Source organism: Phymastichus coffea, unplaced genomic scaffold, assembly GCF_024137745.1.
Source record: "Phymastichus coffea isolate CEN01 unplaced genomic scaffold, Cenicafe_Pcof_1.1 PCOF00132, whole genome shotgun sequence".
Taxonomy (NCBI): Eukaryota; Metazoa; Arthropoda; class Insecta; order Hymenoptera; family Eulophidae; genus Phymastichus; species Phymastichus coffea.
Window position 1 is genome coordinate 442,659 of NW_026706943.1, and position 26,318 is coordinate 468,976.

Genomic DNA, 26,318 nt, shown 5'->3' on the forward strand with positions numbered 1-26,318 from the left:
TAGGCGATCCTCTCGCCCGCTCGACTCGATTCTCGCCGGCTGCCGCAGCGTACAGCGGAGCGCGCGCGCGCGATAGAGAGAGAGAGAGGGAGAGTGGGGCGGCCCACCGCGAGCTCTTTCATCCGTCAACTCGCACATGCAGTCCTGCAGACGACCGGGGAGCCTACAGCCCACCGGTAGGCAGCCTCCTCGCCAAGTGCAGAGCCGCGAGCGCGCAGTGCGCCCGAGCTTTCGGCCGCGCAGCCGCTGCCAGTGAGCTGCACCAGATTCGCCGCCGCGGAGTCGCGAGCACGTGGCTGTCGACGCGCCGAGACTCGATCCGCTCTCGGGCGGGCCGCGGGCCAGGCGGGGAGCAGGTGGTCGCGTGCATGGTCCGGCGCGCGCCGCGCCACACTTTTCGTTTTCCGTTGCCGCGGCGGTCAGCCGTGCCGAGATGCTGCTGTGGGGCCTGTGGCTGCTGGCGCTCGCGCGAGCCGCAGCGGCGGGCAGCTGCGCCGAGTTCAAGCTCTGCTGTCCGGGCCGCGACTCGGCCTGCGTCGTGCAGAAGACCTCGCCCAACGCCATTCTGCAGAGCTTGAGCGAGAAGCCTTGCTACTGCGACCACGCGTGCCTCAAGCTCGGCGACTGCTGCTCCGACTTCAAGGAGGCTTGCGGAGGTCAGTATGCGACTCGACGAGACTAATTATCAGCCTGCAGCGAGCACGATCCTCTTCTTTCCCACTTCAATTATCTTGCAGTTTATTAGCAACGCCGAGCGCCGGCTCGGCCCTCGGGGAAAGCTCGGCTGCCGCTCTCGCCAAGTTTACCGCCGGTTATTAAACTTGCAAGCTCCCGCTCTCACTCCCTCTCTTTCTCTCTCTCTCTCTCTCTCTCTCTCTCTCTCTTCCCCCAAGAATAAGCTTCTTACGAGTTGGACAGCTTTCTCGCTTCTCGTTTCTTTTCCGACGAAATTATTAATTGCCGGCAGCATTTAGATTTCATGAGCGAGCCTCGCGTTGCAATTGGACCGGGATATCGCGATCGCGTCGGCCTCGCCGCAGCTCTCCGGCTATTCCATTTACAACACGTTTTTGGGCTCGACGTGGTCGAAAATGTTCCGAGGGCCGACGGTTCGGCTGACCGCTGACAATTCCAATCGCAGGCCGGCATCGAACGAGCTCAACGGCTCGATGGCGCGCTCGCGAAATTGAAAAAGCCAGCCGGCAAAGGAAGAAGCCCCGATAGCCGCGGCACGCGTGCGAAAAATCAAGAGGACGCCCGTGTGCCGCGCTGCCGATCGATAATCCGCGTGCACCGAAAAACAAAGGGTTCGTCGGATCGAGTGGCCGTCCGCGGGCTCGCGAAGTACATTGGCCACGGTCCGCCGTACAAAAGCCATTTTCCTTGACAGATTCGATTTTTCGACGCGGCTCTCCCCTCTCCAGACTGCACAGTCGACAAGCTCCATGGATTCGTCCTGCTCTCGCCATCGCCGCTGCCCGAGCCGCACCTTGCGTGGCGTGGCTTTGCGCCCGTAATCACTCGACGGCGGGCTTTTCCTTCGCGCTCAAATGTTCATCGCGCGCCGCAGTAGCTGGAGCCGCGTCGGCCTGCATCGCGATCGATGTCGGCCCGCGACCGAGAGTACGGCGCCTGCACGGCTGCGGGGATCGCGTACGGCCGCTTTGCGCGCGCGCCTGACACGGGAATCGCGAATGAATCACTCGCACTCCTCGCGAATTGAATGGGCGGCCGAGCGATCCGGGAAATATGGCATTCGTGGCGCGAAGAGGCCCGGCGAGGCTGATTTGTGGCGCGCGTGCTGCCAAAGTGCCAGCCGCAGGCGCGTTCCACTACGGCGCACCTAATAACCCATTTTTGCGCCACTGCCACGCTCGATTATCGGTCGATCGTGCCTCGCCTCCACGCGAGCGACACCGGCGCGCGACAAGGCAGCTCGTCGTGCACGCGCGAAAGAAAGCGACGAGGCGACGCGTCGTTCCAAGGAGCCGAGGCGACCGAGGGGGACACGGCGAAGCCGCGTCGCGCGCACGTTCGACAATGGATGTGCGCGGCGACAGCGCGCCTAATTGCCTCCCAGAGCGCGCCTAATTAGGGCCGAGCGCGAGTCATCTATTCCGCTCGATTGGGCGTTTCATGAGGTGCGCGCGCGAATCCAAATTTCAGCCTGGCGGCAATACAGCAGTGCCGTCAATTTTTCATGCGTCCTCAATGCGTTTGTCGATCATCCTCGAATTCGCTCGAGAAACGACAATATTGACTCGAGAGTTCGTTTAATTTCCTCCGTCGACGCTCGCGTCGCTGCGCGCGGCGAGAGAGAGAGAGAGCGAGCCAGAATCGGCATCGCTACCCAATTATAATCCTTAAGTGAGCATCAATATTTATTCGATTAAGAACCGGCTCCTTCCCGTTCGTCTCGTGTTATTTTTAACCCGCGTAACGCTTTCCAAGATTAGCGCGAAAATTTGACGATTACTCCTAAGAAATCAGTATCGCGCGAAGCAAACGTAAACGAAAATAAAAGAGAACGCGAAGGAGGAGGGGTAAAGAGGAGGAAAACCAGACGGGCCGAGTTGACCGCGCTTAACACACGGAAGGACGCGCGAGCGAGCGTCGGATGCCACTTCGTGCGCTCCATCTCGGTGACTACATTTGGCTTTCTCTCTTGACTCGGCGCGGAACCGCTGCAGTGGCGGCAAAGCTTTCCTCCTCGCGAAAGCCTTCAGTAAACAATAAGCGCCGGTTTGGAAGGGGCAAGGGGGCCGTTGACCCTAGATATACGTGCTTTCCTCTCTGTCAATTGTGCCCTGCCGCTGCTTTTTGCCCGGCCGCTTCTGGGTCGGAAAGCTGTAACGCGCTCACTCCGCAGCCTAGTTTTTTTTTCGTTTTTTTTTTTCTTCTTTACACGGCTTATTACTTTTTATACGGGAACAAACGCCACTATTGTCCCTCTCAAGGCCGCTCGTTGGTTTTTCCCTTTTCGCTCTCCCCGTCGGGCGAATGATGCAGCCACCGCGCTCGCTCGTTTACGCGTAAACCTTGCAAACCAAGTAGGTTGCTTTTGCTACCGTGGCACTCGCGGCGCGCGCCTTTACCGCGGCTATTGTTTTTTTAAACGAACAGCTCCGCTTTTTCCCGTCGCGTAGAACGGCCACTTTGCGACGCGCCTCAAGCGCTCGGACGGCGCAACGAGGCTGCCGCGCGGTAAAGAGGGCACGGGTCGTCAATTCGGTGCGCGGGCAAACTTGGCAGCGCGAGACGCGTCACGAGGAGCGCGGCGATCACTCGGGGCGACGAGGCACAAGGCGGAGTCGGCTTCCCACGCTCGCGGCGGAAAAGCATTTACGGCCGCGAGTGAATCTGGGCCGGCGGCGGCGCAACGGGAACGTCTTATTCCGCGACACGGGGGCTCGCGGAGCGCATTAGCGCCCGGCGCTCTCGCTCTCGCGAGCGCGTAGCCATGACTACCGCGGTCCGCGCGCCGGCTCGCGCACCTCTCGCGAGAGACTGGCGTAAATCAAAGGCGCACGTACAGAGCGATACGTGCTCTCAGCGATTTCAAAGGCCGAGCCGCGCCTCGCCCAGCAGTTATCGTAAATTTCCGAACTATCTCGAGGAGCTAACTCGCCGCCGTCGTTGCCGCCGGGCTTCGCCGATGCGTATGCACGCCGCTACCGCCGCGAGAGAGCTGGGGCGCCGAAAGCCTGATGGATTTACGTGGCTCGCGGGCCTCCTTTCTTCTTCTTCTTCTGCTTCTTTATTCTCATACTTCTTCCTCCTTGTCTCGGCCGAGTTTTCAGCATTCGCACCTACTCGCTCCATTCCAAATATCCACTTCGTTCCTCAGAATTTACGTCTTATCTACTCGTCGATTTTACAAACCGACGACGTCTTACCCGATTGATGCACTCGCAGTGATCGCGTTTCTGGTGGATCCTCTATCCGCGCATTCCTATTACGTCTGCTCGCGAAACGAAGCCCAAATCAGCTCATTTGCGAAAAAAAAAATAGGATTGTCTACGTAGGCAGATTCAAGAGCAAATGGCTGTTGAGATTTTTCAGCGCACGCACACACTCGCGCGTTCTTCGGTGGCAGCAGCGAGATCGCCGCTGGAGCAGGGCCGAGCCCGGCTCGACGTCTGCAGCTCTATTCTCGGAATTCGCGCACACGCGGTCCCTTTATTAAAATAGCTTCGGAGCGACGTACGGCGGGCGCTCATTGTTCTCCGCCTCTCGATACTATCTCGTTCCTCGTCCTTACCTCGCTGGCTCCTTCGCGGGCTCGCGATTTCTTCCGTTCGCCTCGTCTCGTCTCCTCCCGCGGTATTCAGTACCGTGCCAAGAAAAATATTGATTCAGTGAAAATACTGCTCGCGGACCATCTCGCTCGCTCTCCGTTCGTTTTCCTTTGCCCCCTCCCGACACTCGATGCCGTTCTAAAGCAAATGACAGCGCGTCGGACATATTCCCCGGCAACAGGCACCGCACTATTTGTCTTGTTTTTCGGCCGAGCGACACGTCGAGCGCGCGAGCCACATTTCGACGATTCACGGCAGCTCGTTCTCTCGCGGTAATGCTCCGTTGATTCACGAGCTTGGCGCGCATTTAACACTGGCATTTGTCAAACGAGCCATAGAAATCGCACGCGGGACGAGAGAGCGTTGCAGCCGGGGGGGGGGGGGGGGAGAAATAACCTCATCACTGCGCGTCTGCTTCCGATGGCTCGTCGTAGTACCTTAGCCAACTAGAGCGCGCGAGCTGCGGTGTTTCTCGAAAAGAGGTGTGCCAGAGCGCCCGTTCGTACGCCGGCTTTCCGAGGGCCGTTTCGAAAGAGTCATCCTCGACGGACCGATCGGCTGGCACGCGCGCGAACGAGGGATCGCGATTGGAGAGCGCCGAGAGAAAAGGCAAACAAGACGCGCGAAATCTCGCATTAGGCTAACGAGGGCGGCGCGCATTTTGGCTAGTGCGCTAGAGAGAGAGAGATTTTCCGAGCCTGCAAGGGGCTAATGGCGCGTCTCGCGCATTCATTTTGCCGACAGCCGTCTCGCCCTCGTTCGCGGCTCATCCAGCGGCGTCGCGTCGGGCTCACAGGCCTTGCCTCACGCCAAGTGCCGAGCGTTCGCTATAGAGCGGCTGCGGGCGGCGAGCTCGCCTAACAATGCGCTAAAACTTGCACGGAGATCATTAACAAAAGTGCCGCTGCGCGTCGAACAAGCCGAGCGCCTCGCGTCTCCTTGCCAGAGCTTTCCGATGCGATCGCCCGTCGCGGCGGCCAACTTCGTCCACCGCGATGTCGTCGACGACCGCAGCGCGGCTCGACCCTCATTTTTCGTAGGCGGGCCCCCCGCTCGCGTGCACAGAACTCGGGCGCGCCTAATATTTCGCTCGGCTGGCATTTGCATAACCGGCCCGTTCGTGCGCGCGACGCCCGACGAACAGGCCCATTTCACTTGCTAACGAAAGCGCAACAGTCGCCGAGGCGAAGAATTCGATCGCAAAAAATTTACATTAACCGAAAGTTCGGCTCGCGCTCGCTTCCCGTCCCTTCGGCCTCGAGCACGATCTTATCGGCGCGACTGGCAAACAGTCTCTTTTAATAGCGCGAACAATCGTCGTTATGAAACTGGAATTTTTCATCACGCCGAAACTGTGTAAACGCCAGCGTCGACGGCGAGCGATCGAGCTTTTCATTCGAATTCTCGGGGTATACGTAAGCTGGCAGCAAGGTATTTAGTAAGGTCGACGAAAGCCGCGTCTAATAAAGAGCAAAACTGCTCGCGAGCAGCCTCGCTCGGGGATTCGAAATAAACGAGTGCGCAGCTGGCGCGACAGACGCGCGGGTAACCGCGGGCGGCGAAGGGCGCGGGCAACCGAGGGAGCCAGGCAGGTCGCGCAGTCGCGGGCAATCGAGCCTCCGATGGATTTTAATGAGCTCGCAGCGACGACTCGTTGATTTCGCGCCGCGTTACGCGCGCTCTCTCGATAAAGTCCGCGTCGGATCCCGTCGGAACGCGCGGCGCTCGGCTGAAAAGACGACTGCTGATCCCGTTGGCTCGGCTGCACACCGCGCGCTTCCCAAGTCCATTCAGGGAAATCAAATCGATCGGCCGACCGAGCAGAAGTTCTAGCCGACCGGCAAAGTGACCGTACGCGACTCGGGGAGGGCGAAGGCGCGCGGCCAAATCGGGTTACGTTCGATCGCGTAGTCCGCTCCTGCTCGCCCGATAGACGGCGACCGCGCTGCATTTATTTATTATGAATTCGCGTCGTCGCCTCGTCGCGGATGGGGACACGTACAAGGGGCGCGCGCGTCGCACTAAAAGCAGACGTGAGCTTGCACGGCTGAAGGATGAGGCTGCGCGTCGCAGGCTGCGCTTGCTCGCGCTGATTAATGGACGTCACCGCTGCATCTACTCCACGTCGGCGCTGCCTTATTGTCTGGAAAGTAGCTGGCGCCACGGGATTTTTTAGCCCTTTACCCTCGGACTCGCGGACGTCTTCGTGTCCGCCGCGCCCAATTTGTGCCACTTGCGCGCATGATTACCGAACGGACCAGTCAGCAAAGTCGAGGATTCTCCTGCGCGAATCGGACCATTATGCCAGCTGCCAAGCCAAATGCGAAGAGCGAAACAAGTAAGGCCGGGCTTTCAAATATTAAAAACAGCTTTTTAGAGATGAGGAGCACGAAAAAAGTACGGAGGGTAGCGGTTGGTTTTGCGAAAGCGAGAGAGAATAAGAAGAAGCTACGGACAGCGGGTGCGCCGCGGCACTTGAGGAGCGGCAGCTCGGGCACTATTGAAAATTGCGCTGACAGCTCTAATGACGCCCTTTAGACATCCTGGCGCACTTGAGCCGTAATTTGAAAGAAAGCCCGGACGTCTTGGCTCGCGCGGCGATCCATCTCGCCGCGCGTGCGCGCTTCTTCGCTGAAACTTAATTTGCCAGAGAGCAAGCTTGGCTGAATTGCTTTCTTTGTCCGTTCTCGTCGTCTACTACTCGGCGCTCCGCTCGACTCATCGAGCTTTGCAAAATAAGTGTTGCCTGGTGAATAGCCCAGGCGGTAAAACTACGCCGTGGCGCCCAACTGCGAGGGGGGGGGGGCGGATGCCGATTAAAACCAAACGCTTGCGGCGCTTTCAATTTCGCTCTCCTGCGGTCTCTGCCTGCCTAAATATCCTGTCCGAAGATGAAAATTATATCGCTCGTTCCGTTTGCTGCCTGACTAATCGAATAACTCGCCGTCTACGATGAAAAAACTGTAAACTAAAAATCAAATTTGACCCTTTATCGCCGCAGACGAATAATTAAAATTAAAGAAAAAGGAAAGTTTTTTAACGAGCTCGATATAAGAACTTTAACAAGCCGCGCATATTAAGTGAAACGCAAATGTTATATACGTGATGAAAATGTAATTTTGCTTAATTGAGCTAATTAACTTGCATTGATCCGCCTGATTTTTTCGCTTTTAAAACGCGGAGGGCAATTGAAAACGCTGTGCCAGGCGGAAAATTGTCAGCAACAAACACGAACAGTCGAAAACTGCAAGCTCGTTCTATCGGGCTTTTGACAGAGACGTTGTTGCGCGACTCGTTCGAACGAGATCATCGCGGAGGGGAGAGATAAAAGGCTTTCTCGACATTCCCCAAAGACGTAACGCGGCGCGGAGATAGGCGGTAACTTTATTAAAAGAGCGATTTAGAGGGCCGTAAATTTTGAAACGGCCCCTCCAATCAAAAACACGTGTTACCGCGCTCGGGCGCAGGCGAAAAATAACAGCCTGCAGCGAGCAAGGATGCGATCGGACGCAACGAATCGCCCGCGAGAGCCGAGCAGCGTAGGCGCGCGCGGTCACCTGGCCGTAAAGCCAGGCCGTTGGATTCACAGCTCATTTGCGCGGCCGCGTCGAAAAATTACACGCGCCATTGGCCGCGCGCACCGCGTGGAATATTTATTGCCGCGGACAGTCGCGCCGATTTGGTCCGCGCGGAACGTTGCCGCGCGCTCTCGGCAACGGCGAAGCTGGCCGCGGAGCCGTGCGTCCTGATTGCTTCCTGGCTCCTCGCGTCTTCGAGATTTGAATTCCCAGCGCCGCGGCCGAGAAACTTTTCGACCCGCCGCACCTCTCAAAATGTTTTCTCGGCTTACGGCCAAACTTTGCCGCTGCCTCTCCGCGTGGTCGAATGAAAGTTTTATGAGGAAAATTATAAGCTCCGACATATCTCAAAGCTGTTGCACTTTATTTTATTGAGTCAACAGCTGTTTTCAAGACTGCTGCCTCGCAGCGAGCCAGCTTTATCAAATTGCAGTATCAGCCATTTTTCAAAGAATCGTACCGCACGTGTCGCGGATCGGAGGCCCATCTGTAACCGTCGATCTTTATCTCAGTCGACCTAGTCTGACGGGATCTTACGGCCTAAAAGGTATCCGGCAAAGACGTTTTAGCGGAACAAGTTGGGGCGCTCGCTTTCGGCTGGCGTCGTAAACTTCTTGCTTCGTGAATAAATCATTTGCGCTATCCTGCCGCCTATCACTTTGTCCCTCTATGGCAGCGCATTGAATTTCCAGAAGTGTTTTCGCGAGCGACGCAAAGATTTGGCGCGTTCGCTTCGGCCGCACCGGGCACAGCTAGAGGCCAGCTGGACAGTGAAGCATCGCAAACGAGACGTGGAAAGCCAACGATGACGGATCGTAAAAGCATCCAGCAGCTAATCTTCCTCGGAATATTCTTCGGGAGCTGTCTTCTCGCGCGCGTTTTATCAACGTCAGTCCGTCGCAGCTTGCGAAGCAAATGGTTAAAAGCTGGCTTGGTCGACGGGCGGCTGGCACCGGGAGCGAGGTAAAAAGGAAGAGCTAATTGGTCCGGTTAATTACGAGAGCCGAAAGACGCTTCGCTGGGAGCCCGAGAATTCTGCATCATCGCGTTTAATTGATGCCGCGCCGCTAACTAATCTAATCAAAAATCGTCCGCGTTCATTACCTACGTTTCTCTGCTCCGCCATCGGCCGGCAATTTTTTCTCTCTGTCCCTTGCACTCCCAGCCCACTTTACCGCGTTTCCAAGCCTTTGGTCGCATCAAAGCTAATGACGCGAATTCTCCAAAAGCCCGCTACCTAAATTTATCGCTGCTTGTTTTGCGCCCGACGCTTATTGGCGAGTTACGAACGATCGCGCTTCCGTTTTCTCGTTGACAATGTCGCTGCGCACTCGAACACTCGCGAAGGTACACTCGAACGAGAAGAGCGCACTTGTTTTATCTTGATCCTGATTTCCGAGTACGTCGGGGACGAGTGCGACGAGTATCCGCGAGAGCAACTTTTTGCGCGCCGGCGATGCGCTATTCCGAGTTCAGTGACACTAGTCCGCGCATTTTCCACTCTCGCGCCGTGCAAAAGGAGCTGCACTTCGCCTGACTTTGCTGTACGGTGCACCGTCTCGACGTCGGAATTTCGCAGTGAATTCTCTTGCGAAAGACGTAAATTAGCCGACGTCAAACCGAATCGAATTCACACTGGTGTCCCGCTGGTTGTAAATACTCTCCGGATAAATCAAATACGCGCGAGGAAAGAAACTAAATAGAAGCGAGTGGTTCGAGGAATCATAAATCGAGGAGCGTTCACAAAAAGGAGAAAAACGAGTCTCGATAACGATAAAACCAGCCAGGTTGAAGTACGAGCTCACCGAAAATGTTTGCAGCTCGTCTGCCTAGGAGTCGGAGTCGGCAGCTCGCGGCGAGTATCGGAGGCGAGCGGCGAGGAACGGGAATAACGATCAGCGCGGATCTGACTGCGTCGACGCCATTGCTCGCAGAGGACAGCGCGACACGTAGGCTGGATACATAGCGGCGCGTCGAGAGCCAATGAGAGTAATTACGCGCGAGAAAGCCGAGCTCTTTAGAAATGCGAGACGTGCCGAGTTAATTTGCTCCGCGATGATAAATGAACGTCTGCCTGCGCGTGTAGAGCTTTTAATTCGCGACTAGACGGCGAAGATTATGATTCGCTCGCGATCGACAAAGGGCGTATTCCTCTCGCACGCCGTCCGGCCGTCCATTATCTTCTGCTCTCGGCAGCTTGCCTCGAAGCTCCCGTACGACGTGGGACGAGCTTCGCCGTATTGCGCTCGCTAAATCGTGCTTGGCGAAGCTCGCACGAATCAATCGCAAGCCTCGTACGCTCTCGTCGGAGTGCACCGACAAATCATTCGGGAAATCCGATCGGAACTTGCAAGTTCCGAGAACGAACGACCGTGCGACTTGGCTGATCTACGCTCGCGTAATCGAGTAGCGCAAGCTCATCAACACGGGCGCAGTCGGGGGCATTGATTTCAGCGGACAATATCATTGAGAACGGGCTCGTCAGCAGATTCGAGGCGGAGGGCTTCCGCGAAGACGACAATGGCGGCCCGAGGCCAAGCATCGCCAGATCGTTTCCGTTCCGCGAACGCGCCAGAAGTGAGCGCGCGCGCGCGCGCGCGGCCGCGAGTTTAGCGCCAATTAAAACCTCGCTTGCGCGGATCAGCGACGCGGCCTGGCAATTACCGTTGCTTGATAATTGCGAGCTGGCTGCGCCTGGCGCCGTTCGTTTTCGAGCAAGCCGCTCGCCGACTGTTTACCCTGCGTCCCGCTGCCACGAGTGTGGGGAAAAAAAAATAAACGCCTCCATCGACTCGCCCGTGCGCCTCGCGTGCATCAACAAGCCCAGCGCTCCGTGAATTTCGCTCGAGCGCGATCATCGCGCGCCGCGCTGGCGTTGGCGGTCCGAAAGTTTGTCGAGGATGCGCCCGTGAGACCGCGGGGCGAGTTGCGAGAGAATCTGCCCCGCGAAATATTTCAACCGTGTGTTTTTTTTTTTCTTTTTTTTTTCTCGTTTTTTTCCGTTTTTTCTTGTTTTTTTTTCGTCTTTTTGTTTTTTTGCCTCTCTCTCCTCGCACACGCGCGCGATCTTTATTTCTGGCGAATACCGCCGCCTATGCGTCTGGGAGAGACAGCCGCGCGCGGGCGCAAAGTTAGCTCCCTCGAAAGCCGCCGCGGTCCCCCAGCCCGAGAGTCGCGCTGCTTTATTTCGCAGGCCGATCGCTAAACAAAGGCCTCGAGCGCGCCGCGTAAATCAACGATGCCTCTTCTTTTTTTCACCCGCTCTTTCCGTTCCACTGCCCGCGACTCGCATCCTTCTGCGAACGGACTCCGCGCGTATGGGTTTTTAACGAGCCCCGTCGCGTTCGACGAGGGCGCCGAAAATTGAGCGGCCCGCGAGACGAGAGAGCCGACTCGATCGTCTCCCCCCTTTCCACGTTAATGATGATTTAGGGATCTTCCTGAATTTTAATCGGACTCGTCGCTCACCCGTGAAACTGATATTAATGGGCCAATCTATCACGCTATTATGAATGATCGTGCTAATTGATGGCTCGGCCCCTGGATCCGCCTGACTTTACATTCTTTTCAATACTTTTACCATTCTACGAACAGTTTCACGATTCGATGAATGCGAACGCAGTTTTTGAAACATCCAACCGACGAACACTGAACCCATTGAAATTACATGCGGCGGCTTCGATAGCATTCAACTGCTCTTTTAGACGTTTATTAATTGCTTTTTAAAGTGACTACTGTTGTTCCCAAAAGCAATTTGTCAAGTCGTTTCGACTGTTATCCCGCCAACGGACTTGCTTCCCGGACTACGGGATGGATAAGCGTACCGTTGTCAATTTTGCGAAACTCAATTTTCGGAAGGTTCGAGCGCTGTCGCGACGAGATCGACGCGAAATCTCCGAAGAGAGAAAGAGACGTCTGAGAGCGCGCTGAGGCTAATAGTGGACGGAAAGCCTGCATCGATAAAGCGGCAGCTCGAAGAGACGGAAGCGAGCGAAGTTGGCCGGAACTGGCTTGCGGCCGTGGGCCACGGAACGATTTTTGAAAAACGCTCGACTATGCGCGCGAACCGTGCGTGTTTACACTCCGCAGCTCGGAGCGCGTGTACTTTGGGAGAAGTGGCGAGAACTTGGCTTGTCGAGGCTCAAGTTTCGCGCTTGAATTTTTCAGCGCCACGCTCGAGAATTTCGGGCAAAGGGCCATATTCAAATTTATCGTCGTTTGAAGATTTTGCAGAGCGCGCGCCCTCGCGAGATAGAGAGGGAGAGAGAGAGAGAGTGCTAAACTCGAATCCGGAGGACACCGGGCTCGCACCGGGGAAGAATGCACTTTTCATAATACATTAACGTCCGGAGGAGAGAGAGAGGGGGGTGCCCTGAAAAGTGCGCGGCGAAGGAGAGAGGCAGGAGGGAGGAGGCTGTACCTCGGCGGGCTCTCTTTCCCCCAACGACGACGACGACGACGACGACGACGACGACGACGACGACAAAGTAAGCTGCGAGAAAGTTTGCTCGACATCGCGCATACGCCTCTCGCTCCCTCGCTACGCTGTTTTTCGCGTATACGACTCCGGCAAGCTAACGTCCTTCTCAAAAGTTTATCTTTTCTCCGTTGGCCAATGGCTGAAGGTGTACTGCCTCGTAGCGGTTTTGTGCGCTCTTTCAGTGGCTCTTCTTCTACCCCCGCAGCGCCCAGCCTCGTCCGCTCTCGGGATTAAAAATACATGTTTGATGAAGTTTCGTCCTAGCACGCACGTCGCCGTTCTTCTCGTGCGCAAGCAAACGCGCGCAATTTGAATCTTAATGCGTTCATCAACGGAACTGGTAGCCGCGACACGCGGGGTGCGCTTAGCTCTCCAAACAAAAGCCATGACCATTGACCGGCCGAAGCAGCCGTCAGATTTTATTCGAGCGCGTTGACAATGTGTGGGCGATTCGCGGAATCTAGTGGCGCTTGGGACGATGCTTACGGGGCGGATCGTCGGCGCCTCGCGCCCCCGCTGCGGAAGCCTGGCTCTGCCAGCGCGCGTGATACTCCTCGCAGAGCTTTTTCAGGGCCAGCTCGATCTCCGCCAGCTCGACGCGCTGCTTGCCCGCCTCGCGTGCCATCCGGTTCGCGTCCATCAGCGTCTTCTCGATTATGTCCTCGAGGATCCACATGAGCGTCGACTGCGCTCGCGCCGACAGTACGAGACGCTGCGCTGTAACGTTTCGTCGTGTTGCAAATGAATCAAACTCTTCGCGGGGAAGCGCAGCTGCGACGCGCCGCGGTGGAGAAAAAGAAAAATTATAAGTGCAAATGCCCGAAGATGGAAGCGACGCGACGGTAAGTAGGGAAAAAAAAGTTAAAAGGATTCCCATTCTGCTGTCGCGTAGCCTCGTGCGCTCGTGACGACTGTCGTTCTAACCTTGCAATTTGCGGTGGCGGCTCACTCCCAAAGGCCGGGGAGACACTCCGATCCTCGGGGAGCGAGAGAAAGAGAAAAATCTGCCGCCGCCGCCCGGCCAAAATGAATTTGTCGCGTGATTCGCCCGGATTTTCGGAATTTCGCAGGTACGTACCTCTTCGCGCGCCAGTGTCTCCCCCTGCTCCCCCGTGGCTTTTTTGCGAGGACTGCTGACTCGAATCGTGCTTCCGCGGCATCGTCCTGCCGGTGCGCCGCTATTGCTGTGACTTTAACGATTTAGACGGCTTTTCTACGGGTTGACGATAAGTTATTAGCGTCTGCGCAACATGTTTTCATTTCTTGTTTCGTCGTTGTTCGCCGATGGATTTAGTTGACTTAACCTAGCCGAATGAGTGGGCTTTGGTAACCGCCTGTCTCGCTGACAACAATCGACTTGTTGTGATATTCAAGCGCGTGCGATTTAAAAAATCACCGATACAATCTTCGCTCGAGATTTACTATTTCGCCCATTGTGCCATATCGACGTGTTATCGTCGTACGTTTTGGCAATGTCTGCGTGAAGTAAGCGCGAACCGAATGGTTCAAATCAGCGAATGTCGATTCACGAACGGGAAGTCAAAAAGAAACTATTGATAGTCGCATAATCGAACTCGTATAATCCAGGTTCATGAATTTTTTTCTTTTTTATTTGTTTAACGTTGGCCGCGATCGTAAAGTTTAAGGGCCTCGAGCCGTAATTTCCAGGTGCGAGCGGCATCTTTTCGTCGTCGACACCGGGGACATCCGATATTGTAATAAAGAAGAGACGCGCGCAGCGAGCGTCAACGGGCGCGGGCGCGAAGGAGCTGTAATTCCCGAAGCCCTGGTAATGAAAAGCGAGCGGGAGGAGGCCGAGAGGAGGAAATCTCGCCTTTGCGCTTGCGGCGTATCCTCGGCGCGCGCTCGTAATCGCGTTTCGCCGAGGCGCGCCCTTGCGCTCCGAGCAAAGCCGCCAAGATTGCACCAAGACGGGAGAAAGCTCTATGAAAGAATTTTCAAAGGATGTCCCCCCATCCCCTCCCCCGTCTTGCGCACGCGCGCTCTCTCTCTCTCTCTCTTTTCTCCGCACGGCAGTATTTTTCTTGGGATTTTCCCCTGGATTTATTCTTTAGATTTGAGAGTAATCATGATGTAGAGGCGAGAAAGTGATTCCATGTAACGACCGTGCTTCGCGCGAGGGCGCGACCCTCGGAGGAAAGAAAAAAATATTTAGCTCTCGCGGGCTCTTTGCAGCTACGACTCTCACTGCCGAGAGACGCCGAGACACGGCGAAATGGCGAGCTCGCATAAGGAAATTGACGAGGCTGCGATGAAAGGTCCGCGAAAGACTCGAAAGAATTCAGCGAGATCCATCGCAGAATGTCCTCTTGTTCTGCTCTACGGCCGTTTCGGGGGTTGGGTTCGTCCCCGACGCTTTCGTAATATCCTCGGTCCGCGCGATAACTCGAGCTTTCGAGCGAATTTCGAGCAGCTGCGTCGGAAAGTAGGCGACCAATCGAACGAGCTTCCAGAATGTGGTTGACGCGCGACGGCGTTGGGCACGCGGCCGAGACACGAAGGGAAAAAACCGCATACGCCAATCTGGTTGAACGAAGCGAAGTCTGTAACGGAGAGCTCGCAAAGAAACAGATGTGCACGTCCGGGCTACGCGGGCACGGAAAAAGTTTGTTGGCAGCACTCGGCCAAAAGTGCATCAGCCGATTACTACACGCGTACACAAAACGCGCACGAGCAATATTAAGCTCGCCCTTGTATTGCAAGTTTCATTTCGCTCGCGAGTGACGCGCAGAATGAATCTCTCTGATCAATATTACACGTGACATTATTTTGCGCACTTGCTTCCAAAGCGCTGGCGCGCGTCGCTAATTCGCTTGAGCCATCGCGAGCCTTGCTTTTGCATGAGGCATTCATCGAGGCGACTACGCGCGATGCTCAATCGAACGCTCGTTTTCCCGATAAAAGTTGCCGCTACGATCGTTTACTTTCCCGCTGGCGGGTGGTTGCCGGTGCTCCTCGCTCGGGGGGCTAATGTTTACCCGATACGATACTCTTCCCGCCAACAAACGAGCGAACGATGTGCTCTGCGAGGTGGCTCTTCTCTTTTTTCCCCCTCTGTGCTTGTTTTCACCATCCATTGCGCGTATCGAGAGCTAATGAATCGAACGATCATGGGATCGAAAAGCAATGTACTTGAAAAAGTACACTCGGCACGCGTTCGCGCACTTTGTCAATCCAGTGCGGAAGGTAGCGCGAAAGAGAAGGCAGTAACGACAGTTGGTGTGTCATCAGTGCTGGACTGCGTGGTGTCGGGCTGGGGACCATGGACGGGCTGCGACAGCGAGTGCGGCCCGGGCGCTCAGTCGAGGACACGGCTGGTGGAGCGGGCGCCCGAGAACGGCGGCAAGCACTGCCCGCAGCTGGTGCAGCAGCGCGGCTGCCAGGGCACCAAGTGTCACAGGCGTAATCCCAAGTCGGCCATCAAAGGTACGTGCGCCTGTCTCCTGCACGTAATACGGCCGCGCAGCTGACGGCAGTCGGCGGCTAAAGCGGCCTATCGATATAGTTTTCCCACTGATCCGCGATCAGGCGTAGCTCCAGACACTGCGCCGAGTCTCGTTGCGCGGAGCACTTATCGCTAATGACGAGCTCACCTCGCTCTTCTCCGCGGCTATATCATGCACATCGGCCTTTAGCCAGATTACCTGTCCGTCCCAGGCTTGTCGCTGGGCTCGTCGCGGCGCGACATCGAGACTTGCCCCCCCCCCCCCCCCCCACCTAATTAGCCACGGCTCCCGCGGTCGCTTTCCCATTGTTGTGACCCGGGTGAACGATTTGTTTTCAGAGGTCGCGCTGCTGCTGCCCGCCGAGCTGGGAGACGTTCGACATGCCAACGACAGCAGCGACATCAGGACGAATCTTCGTCTGCAGTACCAGAACGATCCCGAGCACGACGTCACCAAGGAGTAAGTTTCCCTTCGCCATTGTCGCGACGACGACAACTGTCGAACGAGTGTCGAACCGCGCTTGGACGCGTCTGCCGCTGACAGACCGAGTCGCGCCAATTCCACGAGCTATCGCTCGCCGCCAACAACTATTTGCGAATCTCGAGCAACTGCAATAAATGTAATTGAATCGCGCGCGCACAGTGCCTCTCCGAGGGTGCACCCGCGAGCGCGCGCGTCCGCTTTGGTTGTGAAAAGCGTCGGCCTATCTAAATAGAATCCAACAACGGTAGCCCAGCAGCTCGCAGTCAAACAATTGGCCGAGCCATTCAATGCGATCGAAAAAAAAAAAAAGAAAGAAAGGAAGAAAGAAGAAAAAAAACGAACTGCGAGTGCGAGTCGAAACAAAAATGTACGATACGTCGGAGCGCGCGCGTCCTTATTTGTTCACTGGCGCAGCTGCAATCCACGCTGCCCACACGTCACGCCAGTCCCGCCTAGCTCTCTCGCCCGCTACTTTCAATCCGACTGCCCATTCGACTTTCTTTGATTCACCCTTCTCTGCCCCACCGGGACTCTCCGGTCTTTCCAAATTTACTCGCGTTCGCGCTATCGCCGGATTGCAACTTTTTCGACGTGCTCGTCGCTGCTTTTGCGTTGCTCATGGACCATTCATCTGAGAAGGGTATCGTGTCTAAGGCTCCGTTGGAAACGATGATCGTCACGAGAGAACGCTGCACTCCCGCATAATTAACTCCTTGATAATACTTTGCCCTCGATACGCTTGAATTTCATTTTGAACTCGGATAGCGCGGCTCGATCAGGCGTCAGCAAATTGCCGACTGGAACCCGCCGCTCCTAGTTTGCAGTGTCATTAACAATTGCGATTGGCAGTATTACCGTAACGAGGATTGATTAATGTCGACATTTAATGGAAAACGCTCGTCTTCATTCGGGCGACGCGGCAAATTGATCGTGCAACTGGATTGCCGACGCGGAGATCTCCGTCTATGTCGACGAGCAGTCGCCGAGCAATTTCAAGTAGAAGCGAGGCGAGTGTGGTCAGACACGAACGGCGCGGCGCGCGCGGCGAATCGTCTGGGAAATGGCCCGCTGCATCGGACAAGCCTGCGAGAATGATGAACGCGGGAGCGTATAGCGCGCGTACCGAGTTTCTTGCCGCCGGTTATTATAATAATAATTGTGGGACGAGTCTTCGGGGCGCGGGGAGGGGGACGGCGATTGTCGACAAATTAATGCGGCGCGTCACGTGATTATGTCCTTGCGGGAGCTCAGCCGCTTAATGAGAGCGAGGGCGCGCGGATCCTCGGCTCGTCGCGCAGTCGTCGTCGGATTTGCACTCTTGGCAACTCGGCCGAATAATTAATTTCCATAAGACAGCGCCGAAGCAGGCTAGAGGCGCGCTATGCCGCCTGCCTGCTGCCTACGCCATTCTCCGCGCGCCGTAGCCCCGACAATTTAGAGTAGTGCGGCCCGGCTCTCGTAAAATCAAGCCGATTCGCGGCCGACGTCCGAGTTTAATTTAAACGCGAGTGCTTTACGCTCGCCGGCGCGGCGTTGCGAGCGAGCGAGCGAGCGAGCGAGGGACCCGGGGGAGGGCTTTACGAGGTAGCGCAATTTTCAGCAATTTTGAGTTTATAGCGCCAAATGAGGCGGCGCCACTCGGGCCCCGATAGCTCGTCTCCCGCGCGCTGCCTATTTTCGTTCTTTCTTCGTCCCTTTTCCCTTCTCCTTTCTTGCTTTCGGCGTTTCGCTCTTGGCCGGCACGCGTCGTCGAACGAAGCTTCGCAACTTGGCGCTGGGCTAATCCTCCCGCCGGCAGCTTGTCTCGCGCGGCGTGATCGAGAATCACCGCCGAGGACCGAAGGCCCATCGGCTCGAGCCGAGCAGCTTTATCGATTGCATCGAACTTTCGGCGCAAGCGCAAGCGCCCACGCATAATTCGATTTGCATGGCCGACCTTGCGCCCAGCCAGCCGCCTTGCCGAGACGATTAATCCACTGTTCGCGCTCCGGCCAACTTCCGACTGGCTGTGCGAATTAGAATACATGCCCCGTTAGAATACTCCCCGTCTCGGCCGTTACGACTGCTCGCTGCAGCCGCACATTGCGCGATAGTCGTCCGGCGGGCTAATTTCGAGTGGCACTCGCAAGGCGACGCGCGCAAGCGAAAGAAGACCACTTGCAGCGGCGGGCGCTCGATTACTCTTCTGGTATCGGCAAGGCCGTCGAACTCGCTCGTCGAGGGCTCGAGAGCGATTTCCTCGGAGCTTTGTGTACGGGGGTTTCGCAGCGCACACAAATCACGCGTCTTTTCGACTCCCGTTTCTCTTTGCCGCGACTCGGCCTCGCTTTGATTGAGTTCGGCGCCTTGCCGGCTATCGATTGCCATTGTTTCGCCCGACAACAAAGCGGCCTCTGGTAGGACACGCTTCCTCTAAACGCCCAGCGAACGGAGCGCGTCTGACTGCGACTCTTAAATTCGGCTCTTCGGCCATTGTGCCACGCCGAGCCGACGTCGATAAGCAGGCCCTTTTATTCCAGCGGAGTATTCTTCCGAAAGTGTCTGCGCGCGGAATCCCGTCGAGGCCATAAACCGTTCGCTTCGGCTGATGCATTCGGGCAAGCAAGTAAAATATGCAAATTTCATTCCGATAGACCCGCCCATATCAAAGAGAATCGCGCTGCAGTTGCATCTATTTTCATTTAGTCTGCAGAGGCGAGGCAGAGCGCGATTCGCGAGTAGTCGCGCGCGCGATAAAAAGCCACTCGCGCGCTCGGATTCGCGCGTTCGATCGAGCTCGGGAGGCAGTGTCGGCCGGCCGATAGATTCTTCGCGGATTCTGCAAGCTCGGCAAGCTTCCTTATCCAAACATCCTTCCAAATGAAAGCTTCCAACGGGCGCGCGAGTACTTTCCAGGGCAAGAGCTCTCCGGGGACCGGGCGACCAAGACGCGCCTTCCCGGTCTCGCGAGTGCCCGCGATCTCGTACACTTTTTGCGCTGTTTGAGAGAGAGAGAGAGAGAGAGAGAGATTCAGGGCTATGATTAAGGGCCGCTACGCGACATGACCAGCTCCCGGAAGTGCCCTTGCCTTCGGAACTCCTTTTATCGCTCGCTCGCTCGCTCTGTGCTTTCTCCTCCACCGCGCTATCTTTCAAACGCCCAATGAACAGTTCCACGGCTAGATTAGCTTTTGCTTTGGCAGAAATTTCAAAGGGTTCGTGTGAATGCCAAAATACCCGTCCGTTCTCTCTTTGAATTCTCTCATATTTTTATTCGCTTTATCCTTTTTGGTACTTGAAATATTGTAGATTTTCAATTCTGGATATTGGCGTCCATTAGATTGATTAAACAATCATGCTATTCGTTCGTTTATTTGTTTAACAAATATGACTGATGCAACGATAGCGCTCTCGTTACGATGTGGCGCGTATGAATATTTGGCCAATTTCCGGGAGCATTATTTTTTTTCTACAAGCACCGCGGGCTTTGTTTGACCCGAGCTAGAGGGCAAGAAGGCGCGCGAGAGCCGGATATCGAAATGTCAAGTAGGTGTATATCGTAAACACTAACAGGACTGCTGGCGAATGGCCTGAGAGCCGTAGTTGCGAGAGGCAAACTTGGGCGCGCGCGCGCCTCGCAAGCATAACACTCAGCCGGAGAGAGAGAGAGAGGACGAGACGGCGGTCGGCGCTCGTAGTAAACTAGTACTAGGGCGTTAGGCCGGTATGCGCAGCGTGTATTCTCGGCGCACGCTTGGCATACAGTCGGCGCTGCTCGCGCAAGCATCCTCCGTAGACAGCAGCCAGCCATGCCGCGCATTCCGTCCGTGGGGAATCGAGCATTTTCGGAGATCAACAGTCCGTCTCGCGTGCCCCCCCCCCCCAGTCGATACACCTGGGCATTGGTATTTTTAGCGTGCCTATTATTAATCGCGAGCCGCGCTGCCCCTTGAGCGCTTTGTGCGGCGGCGGCGACGACGACAGGACACTTGTCTATCTATAACTCGGTGGCGTTGCACCCTCTGCAAAAACAATGGGCGAAAGCCTGACTCGCAGGCTGCTATTGGCAATCGATAAGCGCGCTCTACATTTCAAGCGACGGCCCTCGCGGAACGACCTCCGCGGCTCGTGACCAACGCGCACCCAACAACCTGTACGACCGGCGGCTCCGAGTGCAACCCGAACGCGTGCCACGCGCACGACTTTAGCTTTTCAAATGTCCGACGCCGTGCCCCGTTACTCTCCGACTGGAAACGTTAGACTTTCGATCGATCACCGCGAGCCGGATAGTGGCGAACTGCGCGAAGCGTCCAGAGAGGCCAACAGCGCAAATATTCATGCGACCTGGCGCGCGGTTTTTGACTTATCTTCCGCGCTGTGAATAATAATTTTCCCGGCTCGGCGCATCGCGATTTTTCGCCGCGAGCCTCGCGGCTCTAGCGGTTTCACTTTCGTCCTGTTTGTCTTTCCCCGCTGTTCTTTGCGCTCTTTTTGTCGACGCGCTCGCCTCGCGCAGTTTTAATCGAGACTACCAGGACCGATTCCGGTGTGCGACCCGTTAATACAATCGAAAAGCTCTGTGTTTTGATTTTCCGCGAGTCGCATTGGGATTTCGTTGACTTCGTAAGATTTTTAGTTTTCGCGCACCGCCGGATCTACGAATGGAAATGTCAACCGCGAGAATTTTACGTAAGCCGCTGCAAATGTCTAGTTTCCCGAGCAATCCAATTTTCGTCCGATCGGACAGAGCGTCAACTTCGTAGATTTGCGGGTGGCCTCGCGCAGAGAATAAACTCGAGGACTGATCAAAGCTCCTCGCGTATGACGCAGTATGGAGGAGTTTCTAATCGAGCAATCGATCCAGCAAGTGGGTCCATCGGTGAAAATTCTCGGCGAAAGCGGCAATCTCCTCGCGGTGTGGTAGGTTCGAGAGGGCATTTTGAGGGCATTTTCTTTCATCTTCCGGGGCTTCTTGGCATTCGCGAAGAGGTCAACAACAAAAACGAAGAGCGTGAGTGGATTTTATGGGATACCGGATATCGCATTTATACCATAGCTGGTGTGACAGCGGCTGTACGCTACAGCGCTATGTACGCTGTAGTTCAGTCGTCGGGCGGCGTTCCGTAGCTCCCGGGATTACGCATCGCGCGAGACGTCGAGGAGCGTCACTCGTACGTCTTCCCGCTTACATATTTCACGTCCCCGAACGCGTCCATCCGTCCGTCCGTCCGACAAGCCGGAGCTGCTTCTGCTGCCGCGACGGACCCTCGTGCTTTATGTGCTTTCTCGCATTCCGCCCTACGCGAGCGCAGCACGCGAACAGCTCTCATTGTAGATGCACTCCCGAGGAATTCTCGAGTTTCACTTGTTGATCCTGCCAAGAGCGCGCGCGACTGGGAATTCGCTCGAAATTGCTGACCAGCGGAATCAATCAGCAGCGCTCGCTGGATTCGACCAGGGCTCGATCGTGGGAGCGCGCAGCACCCGAGAAAATGACGAATCGAGCGCGGACAATGACAGAGCTTCGGAGGTAAAGTTGGATTCGTAAAATAAAACCAAGTGGCGAGGACGGTATAGCGCGAGAAGTGGCAATATCGTCGATCGGAGAATCGCGCGCCGTATAGCGTCTCGCACACCAGCGCGCACTCGAGGGGAGGCGAGGCACCGGACGGCCGCGGCAATCTCGGGAGGAGCAGACCGGAGAGAAAATGAGCGAGCGTCGATCTTTGGGGTGCCGTTCATTTTTGAAGAGCTAGCTCTGCCATTTGTGCGCCGATTCGTGCAATTGAAATGGTCGTCCGAGCGAGTTCGGACAAACTTTGCCGCGAGGGAATACAAGAGCCGCCGAGTTCTCCTCCTCTCATCTCGGCGAGTTACTTACTTGCTCTCCCGATTGGCCTCTTTTCCTTCTGCCCCTTTCGAGAACCCTACCTACTCTTCCCCGCCGAGCCCCCGCCGAGCGACTCCCCGGCACTTCTTTACGCGCGGGAGAGCGAGCGAGCCAACTCGCCCTGGACGCACGAGTCCAGCGCGCCGCAATCCACTTTGTCGATTAGAAAGCTTGTTGCCAATTCCATTGCCAGCGAGAATGCACTACTCTTGTACCAGAAATCACCGATGCCCTCGCGTCACATTCATTACCAAGATTGCAGCGCGCGGCTCTCTGCCGCTCTTTTTCCTTTTTTCTTTTTTTTTTTTTTTGTTTTGTTTTTCACGCCACTAACGAAAATCACTCTCGCCGCGGAGAGCATCGTAAGCGCCCGATGATTAATCAAGGAAAGCGAGTGGACGCGCCTCGCGGAAGAAAAGCACGAGCTGCAGAGGGACGATCGATTAGTAATGACGAAAAGTTCTGCGGGTTAGCGTATTAGCAGCGGATTAAGGCAGCAAAGGCCCCGACAAATTATTCAGACGAGCGAGGGCGAAGGCGCGCGCGCGCTCCCCAGCTAATAGCTAGTGCCTTGCCGAAAGTTGGCCCGAGCGCTGGGTGCATTGTGCGAACGAGCGACGTCACCCGAGAAGCAAACTTGGCCGAATGCTGGGCGGGTTTACGCGCCCGACCGTTTAGCCTGTTTCGCGAGCGAGAAATCTCCTCGCTAATAAAGAACCCGCTGAAAGAACTCGCGCCGCGTCGCTAATTGAATGCCTGCGGGCCGACCGGATTACGCGCTCCAACATTTATCGCGAGGGGCGCCCGCGAGGCAGCGACCAACTGCTCTTTCTTTTTATGGCTTCGGGCTTCTCGTCCGCGCGATCGCTTCAACCGAAACGGCTCGATCTCGTTTCGAGATAATTGCTCGCAAAGCCGCGTCTCCGAGCCAACTGTTGCGTCATTTAGCGCCGCTCGCCTTCTCTCAAGCATCTCCGCGATTTGTTGCAGGTACTGCGTGACGTTCACGATAACGAAGGCGACCAAGGCCTGCTACAAGGAGCCCAGCCTGTCGAAGCTCTCGGAAGGTGAGTGAGAGAGATAGAGACGTGGATATATACTTTTTACTTCGCTGCGAGCGCGCATTGTCGCACCCTGCCGGTCGAGCGGACGAGTTTCCTTCCTGACCCCCCCCCCCCCCCCCCCCCCAAATCCCTTTCCAGCTTCCCCTTCCGCTCGATTATCCTCGCGATGCTCGCCCGCAGATAGACCGACTGGATGGAAAATTTCGCTCGGCTCGGCGATTCCTCCGAGTGATTTCGCTAACGCGATTATGCGATCTTCGATCGGCGTCCCCCCGATTGCCGCTCGCAAATACGACCAGCGGAAAGAAGTTGCAAGCTTGCGGACCGCTGATACCGCGAATCACAGCCAGATCCACGGCCAAATTGCAATCGTGCTCTCGTGGCTCGCGCTTTGTCCGGCTAAATTGGCAGAAAATCCATGCTAGACGACATCGCCGCTAAATAAATTGCGTCCGCGCGCTCGCTGGGCGACATTTTAATTGGAATATAGGCGCGAGCCAAAGAGTCTTGCCCAGCCGGCTCCCGATCGAATGGATTTCTGCAATTTTTAATTAGCTCCCTGAGCTTTGCACTCGAAACCGAACGGTCGATAGGAGGAACGGGACGACGTTAATTGGCCCTAAAAAACGCGATGTCAAGCAGGTACAAATGAACCGAGGGCGCGTTCATAAAGAGGCGTCAAGTTTAATTAAAGCAGCGGCAATAATCGGCCATTCGCTTTCACGGAACACTCGGAATATCGAGTAACGCGGTTCCCTCGGAGCGGGCCGAACAACGACAAGTGCGCCGAGTGCAGCGGGCAACGTTGTGTTGCAGGGGCACGAGTGTGCGTGCACTGCCAGACGCAGGCGTTGCGCCGAGCGCTGGACTGGCGATGCGAGGGCGACGGCGGCATGGACGCGATGATCACGAGGTGGAGCATGCTCAGCTCGGCTCACTGCCACGGCAAGTGGATGCGCACCAAGAAGACCGGTGCCGAGTGCGACGCGGCTCTCTGCCAGCCCCAGGCGCACTTCATATTCGTCTAGATCGAGGTCGCCGTTGTAGTCGCGGCAAGCCGGCCCACACGCTCGTCCTGCGGAGAGCAGGCCTTTAATCCCTCCGGTCTTCGCTTTCGATGTTGCTGGATCACGACAATACTCACGGCAACATTCGACTCGAACGATCGCCAAAGTCTCTGCGCGAGAACCCGCGAGGCTGGATACAGGGAACGAGCAGCCTGGCAGTCATCTCTATTTGTTTCTGTATCGATGTGTTATTGTTAAGTAAAAAAGCTTTGTCTCTCCGTCTTACTTCATTCATTAACATTCTAACGAAAATCTTTCCCTGCGTGGGCTATTATACGACGAAGATGGAATCGCTCGGTAGCCTTGTTCAATGTTTTCAAGTGGTCCAAACTTCGCGGGGCCCATGACGATTACTGCCCATTAATATGAATAGGTATTGGATCGCTTATCAGTTTATTCTCACGTCATGCTTTTTTTTATATTATATTTTTATAAACACTGTTAATAAAACTCGAAACATCAATTAGGCAAAGAAATACTTGCTTGTGTAGTAAACGATGAAAAACAAATGAAACATAGCGCTATTCAAATGTTAGAAGATTGACTTTATGCGTACCTAGCTCTAATTTTGCAGTAAACAAGTTGAAAACAATGACGTTTGTAAAAATATAAAATAAAGAATGAATCAAGAGCGAAAGAGAGTATGTCAGCAAGTGAGACAATTGATTATGGTATGTTCCAACGAGGAACTGTACCGATGAAAAATCCCCAAATCAAATCAATTGATTTTTGGCGTGTATGGCGATCACCTGAAAAGCGAAAAAAAGTTCGTTTGTACGTAAGTTATTTTATAAATTGATTCCACATATCAAAGATCGTATTTTATAGAAGATAAGTAATAAAGGATTCAAGTATTCGCAAGCTTTGTTTATTATATCTCCATGAACGATAACGTAAAATAACGAGCATCGATGCCGATTTCCAAAGGCCAGCAACAGCATCGTCGGTCGATCAGCCGGAGCAACGACGTCAGAGCAATAAAGCTCTCGGCGAAACAACAGCCATTACCAAACGAGACACGTCTTATTCCGCGTACTTGACGCGTCAGTCGAGGAAAAGCGAGAGGTAGCAGACCAACCACAACTTTGTTATCGACCAATATAATTCAGCTGTCCGATCGATCAGCTAGTGCCTGCGAGGAGCAGTAATTCCCCGAGTTAGCCCCGAGGAGCTCTGGATAAATAACAGAGCAGACGTGCCTGCGCCGTTGTGGATTATGAGGTAATCTCACGTGAGATTTCCTCGGCATTTCCAACCAAATACACGCCCATACGCTTTTTACGTATACTCGCTGCTCCCTGTACACATTGGATCTGGAGCACGGATTGATTGCATTTTCACGTACTGATTGCAACATCTCACGCGTCGATTTGGCAAGTTGCGCACCGGCAAATGCCTAATTACAGGCTCGTTTGCGCTTTGCCTCAATTTTATATTTCACTCCCGAGAGTATCAATTTCACCGTTGTAATTGCGCGTCAGAGCTGCATATGCGCGCGCTCTGTTTTAACACCTGTTCGCCAGCCGCAATTGCGCTATTATAAATATGCCGCATCCTTTCATTCTTACGTGCGTTATCGGCCGGTTCTTTCCCATTGTCGCCGCGTATACGTGCTAATTGACGCAATTTCGCGAGCCGGCGAAAATAAAAGCAGCTAGCCGTATTAAGCTTCAACAACGCGTAAAGCGCACACACGGGGACGGCGACGAGCGCGGGATTTGCTCTCGTTTTAATCTCATTACACTTGCCGCGCCGTTAAATGACGGACGCCCGCTGAAAAGCTCGACGAGCTTTTATAATTACTTTTCGATCAATGATGATGCGCGCACGCCGCGTCCGTATTTTCACGGCGCGGCAATTGTTTGCGAGTGAGTTCGATTGGAACTCGCAACTTTTCCGAGAGACAGAGGGCCAAAGCCAGTGTGCTTTTCAATCGAATCAATGGTTGACAGCTGTGCTCGAGGTACACTCCACGGGCTTGTCATAGATCCTTCCAGTTTCCATTGGTTTTT

General features: G+C 55.2%; 1 protein-coding gene across 1 annotated transcript; it reads left to right on the forward strand.

The window, feature by feature from the left end:
* Positions 1-25,204, forward strand: LOC131671676 (somatomedin-B and thrombospondin type-1 domain-containing protein-like). Its single transcript, XM_058948291.1, has 5 exons — positions 1-656; positions 15,609-15,803; positions 16,162-16,282; positions 23,166-23,242; positions 24,056-25,204. Exons 1-5 carry the CDS (start codon positions 434-436, stop codon positions 24,265-24,267), a joined length of 828 nt encoding a protein of 275 aa, XP_058804274.1. The 5' UTR covers positions 1-433; the 3' UTR covers positions 24,268-25,204.
* Positions 25,205-26,318: the final 1,114 nt, after the last annotated feature.

What these genes read in the sequence shown, in the direction of transcription:
- LOC131671676 (XM_058948291.1), top strand. Translation starts at nt 434, where the DNA reads ATGCTGCTGTGGGGCCTGTGGCTGCTGGCGCTCGCGCGAGCCGCAGCG. An exon ending in CTTCAAGGAGGCTTGCGGAG is followed by an intron (nt 657 to 15,608) that starts GTCAGTATGCGA and finishes GTGTGTCATCAG; the next exon opens with TGCTGGACTGCGTGGTGTCG. An exon ending in GAGCACGACGTCACCAAGGA is followed by an intron (nt 16,283 to 23,165) that starts GTAAGTTTCCCT and finishes GATTTGTTGCAG; the next exon opens with GTACTGCGTGACGTTCACGA.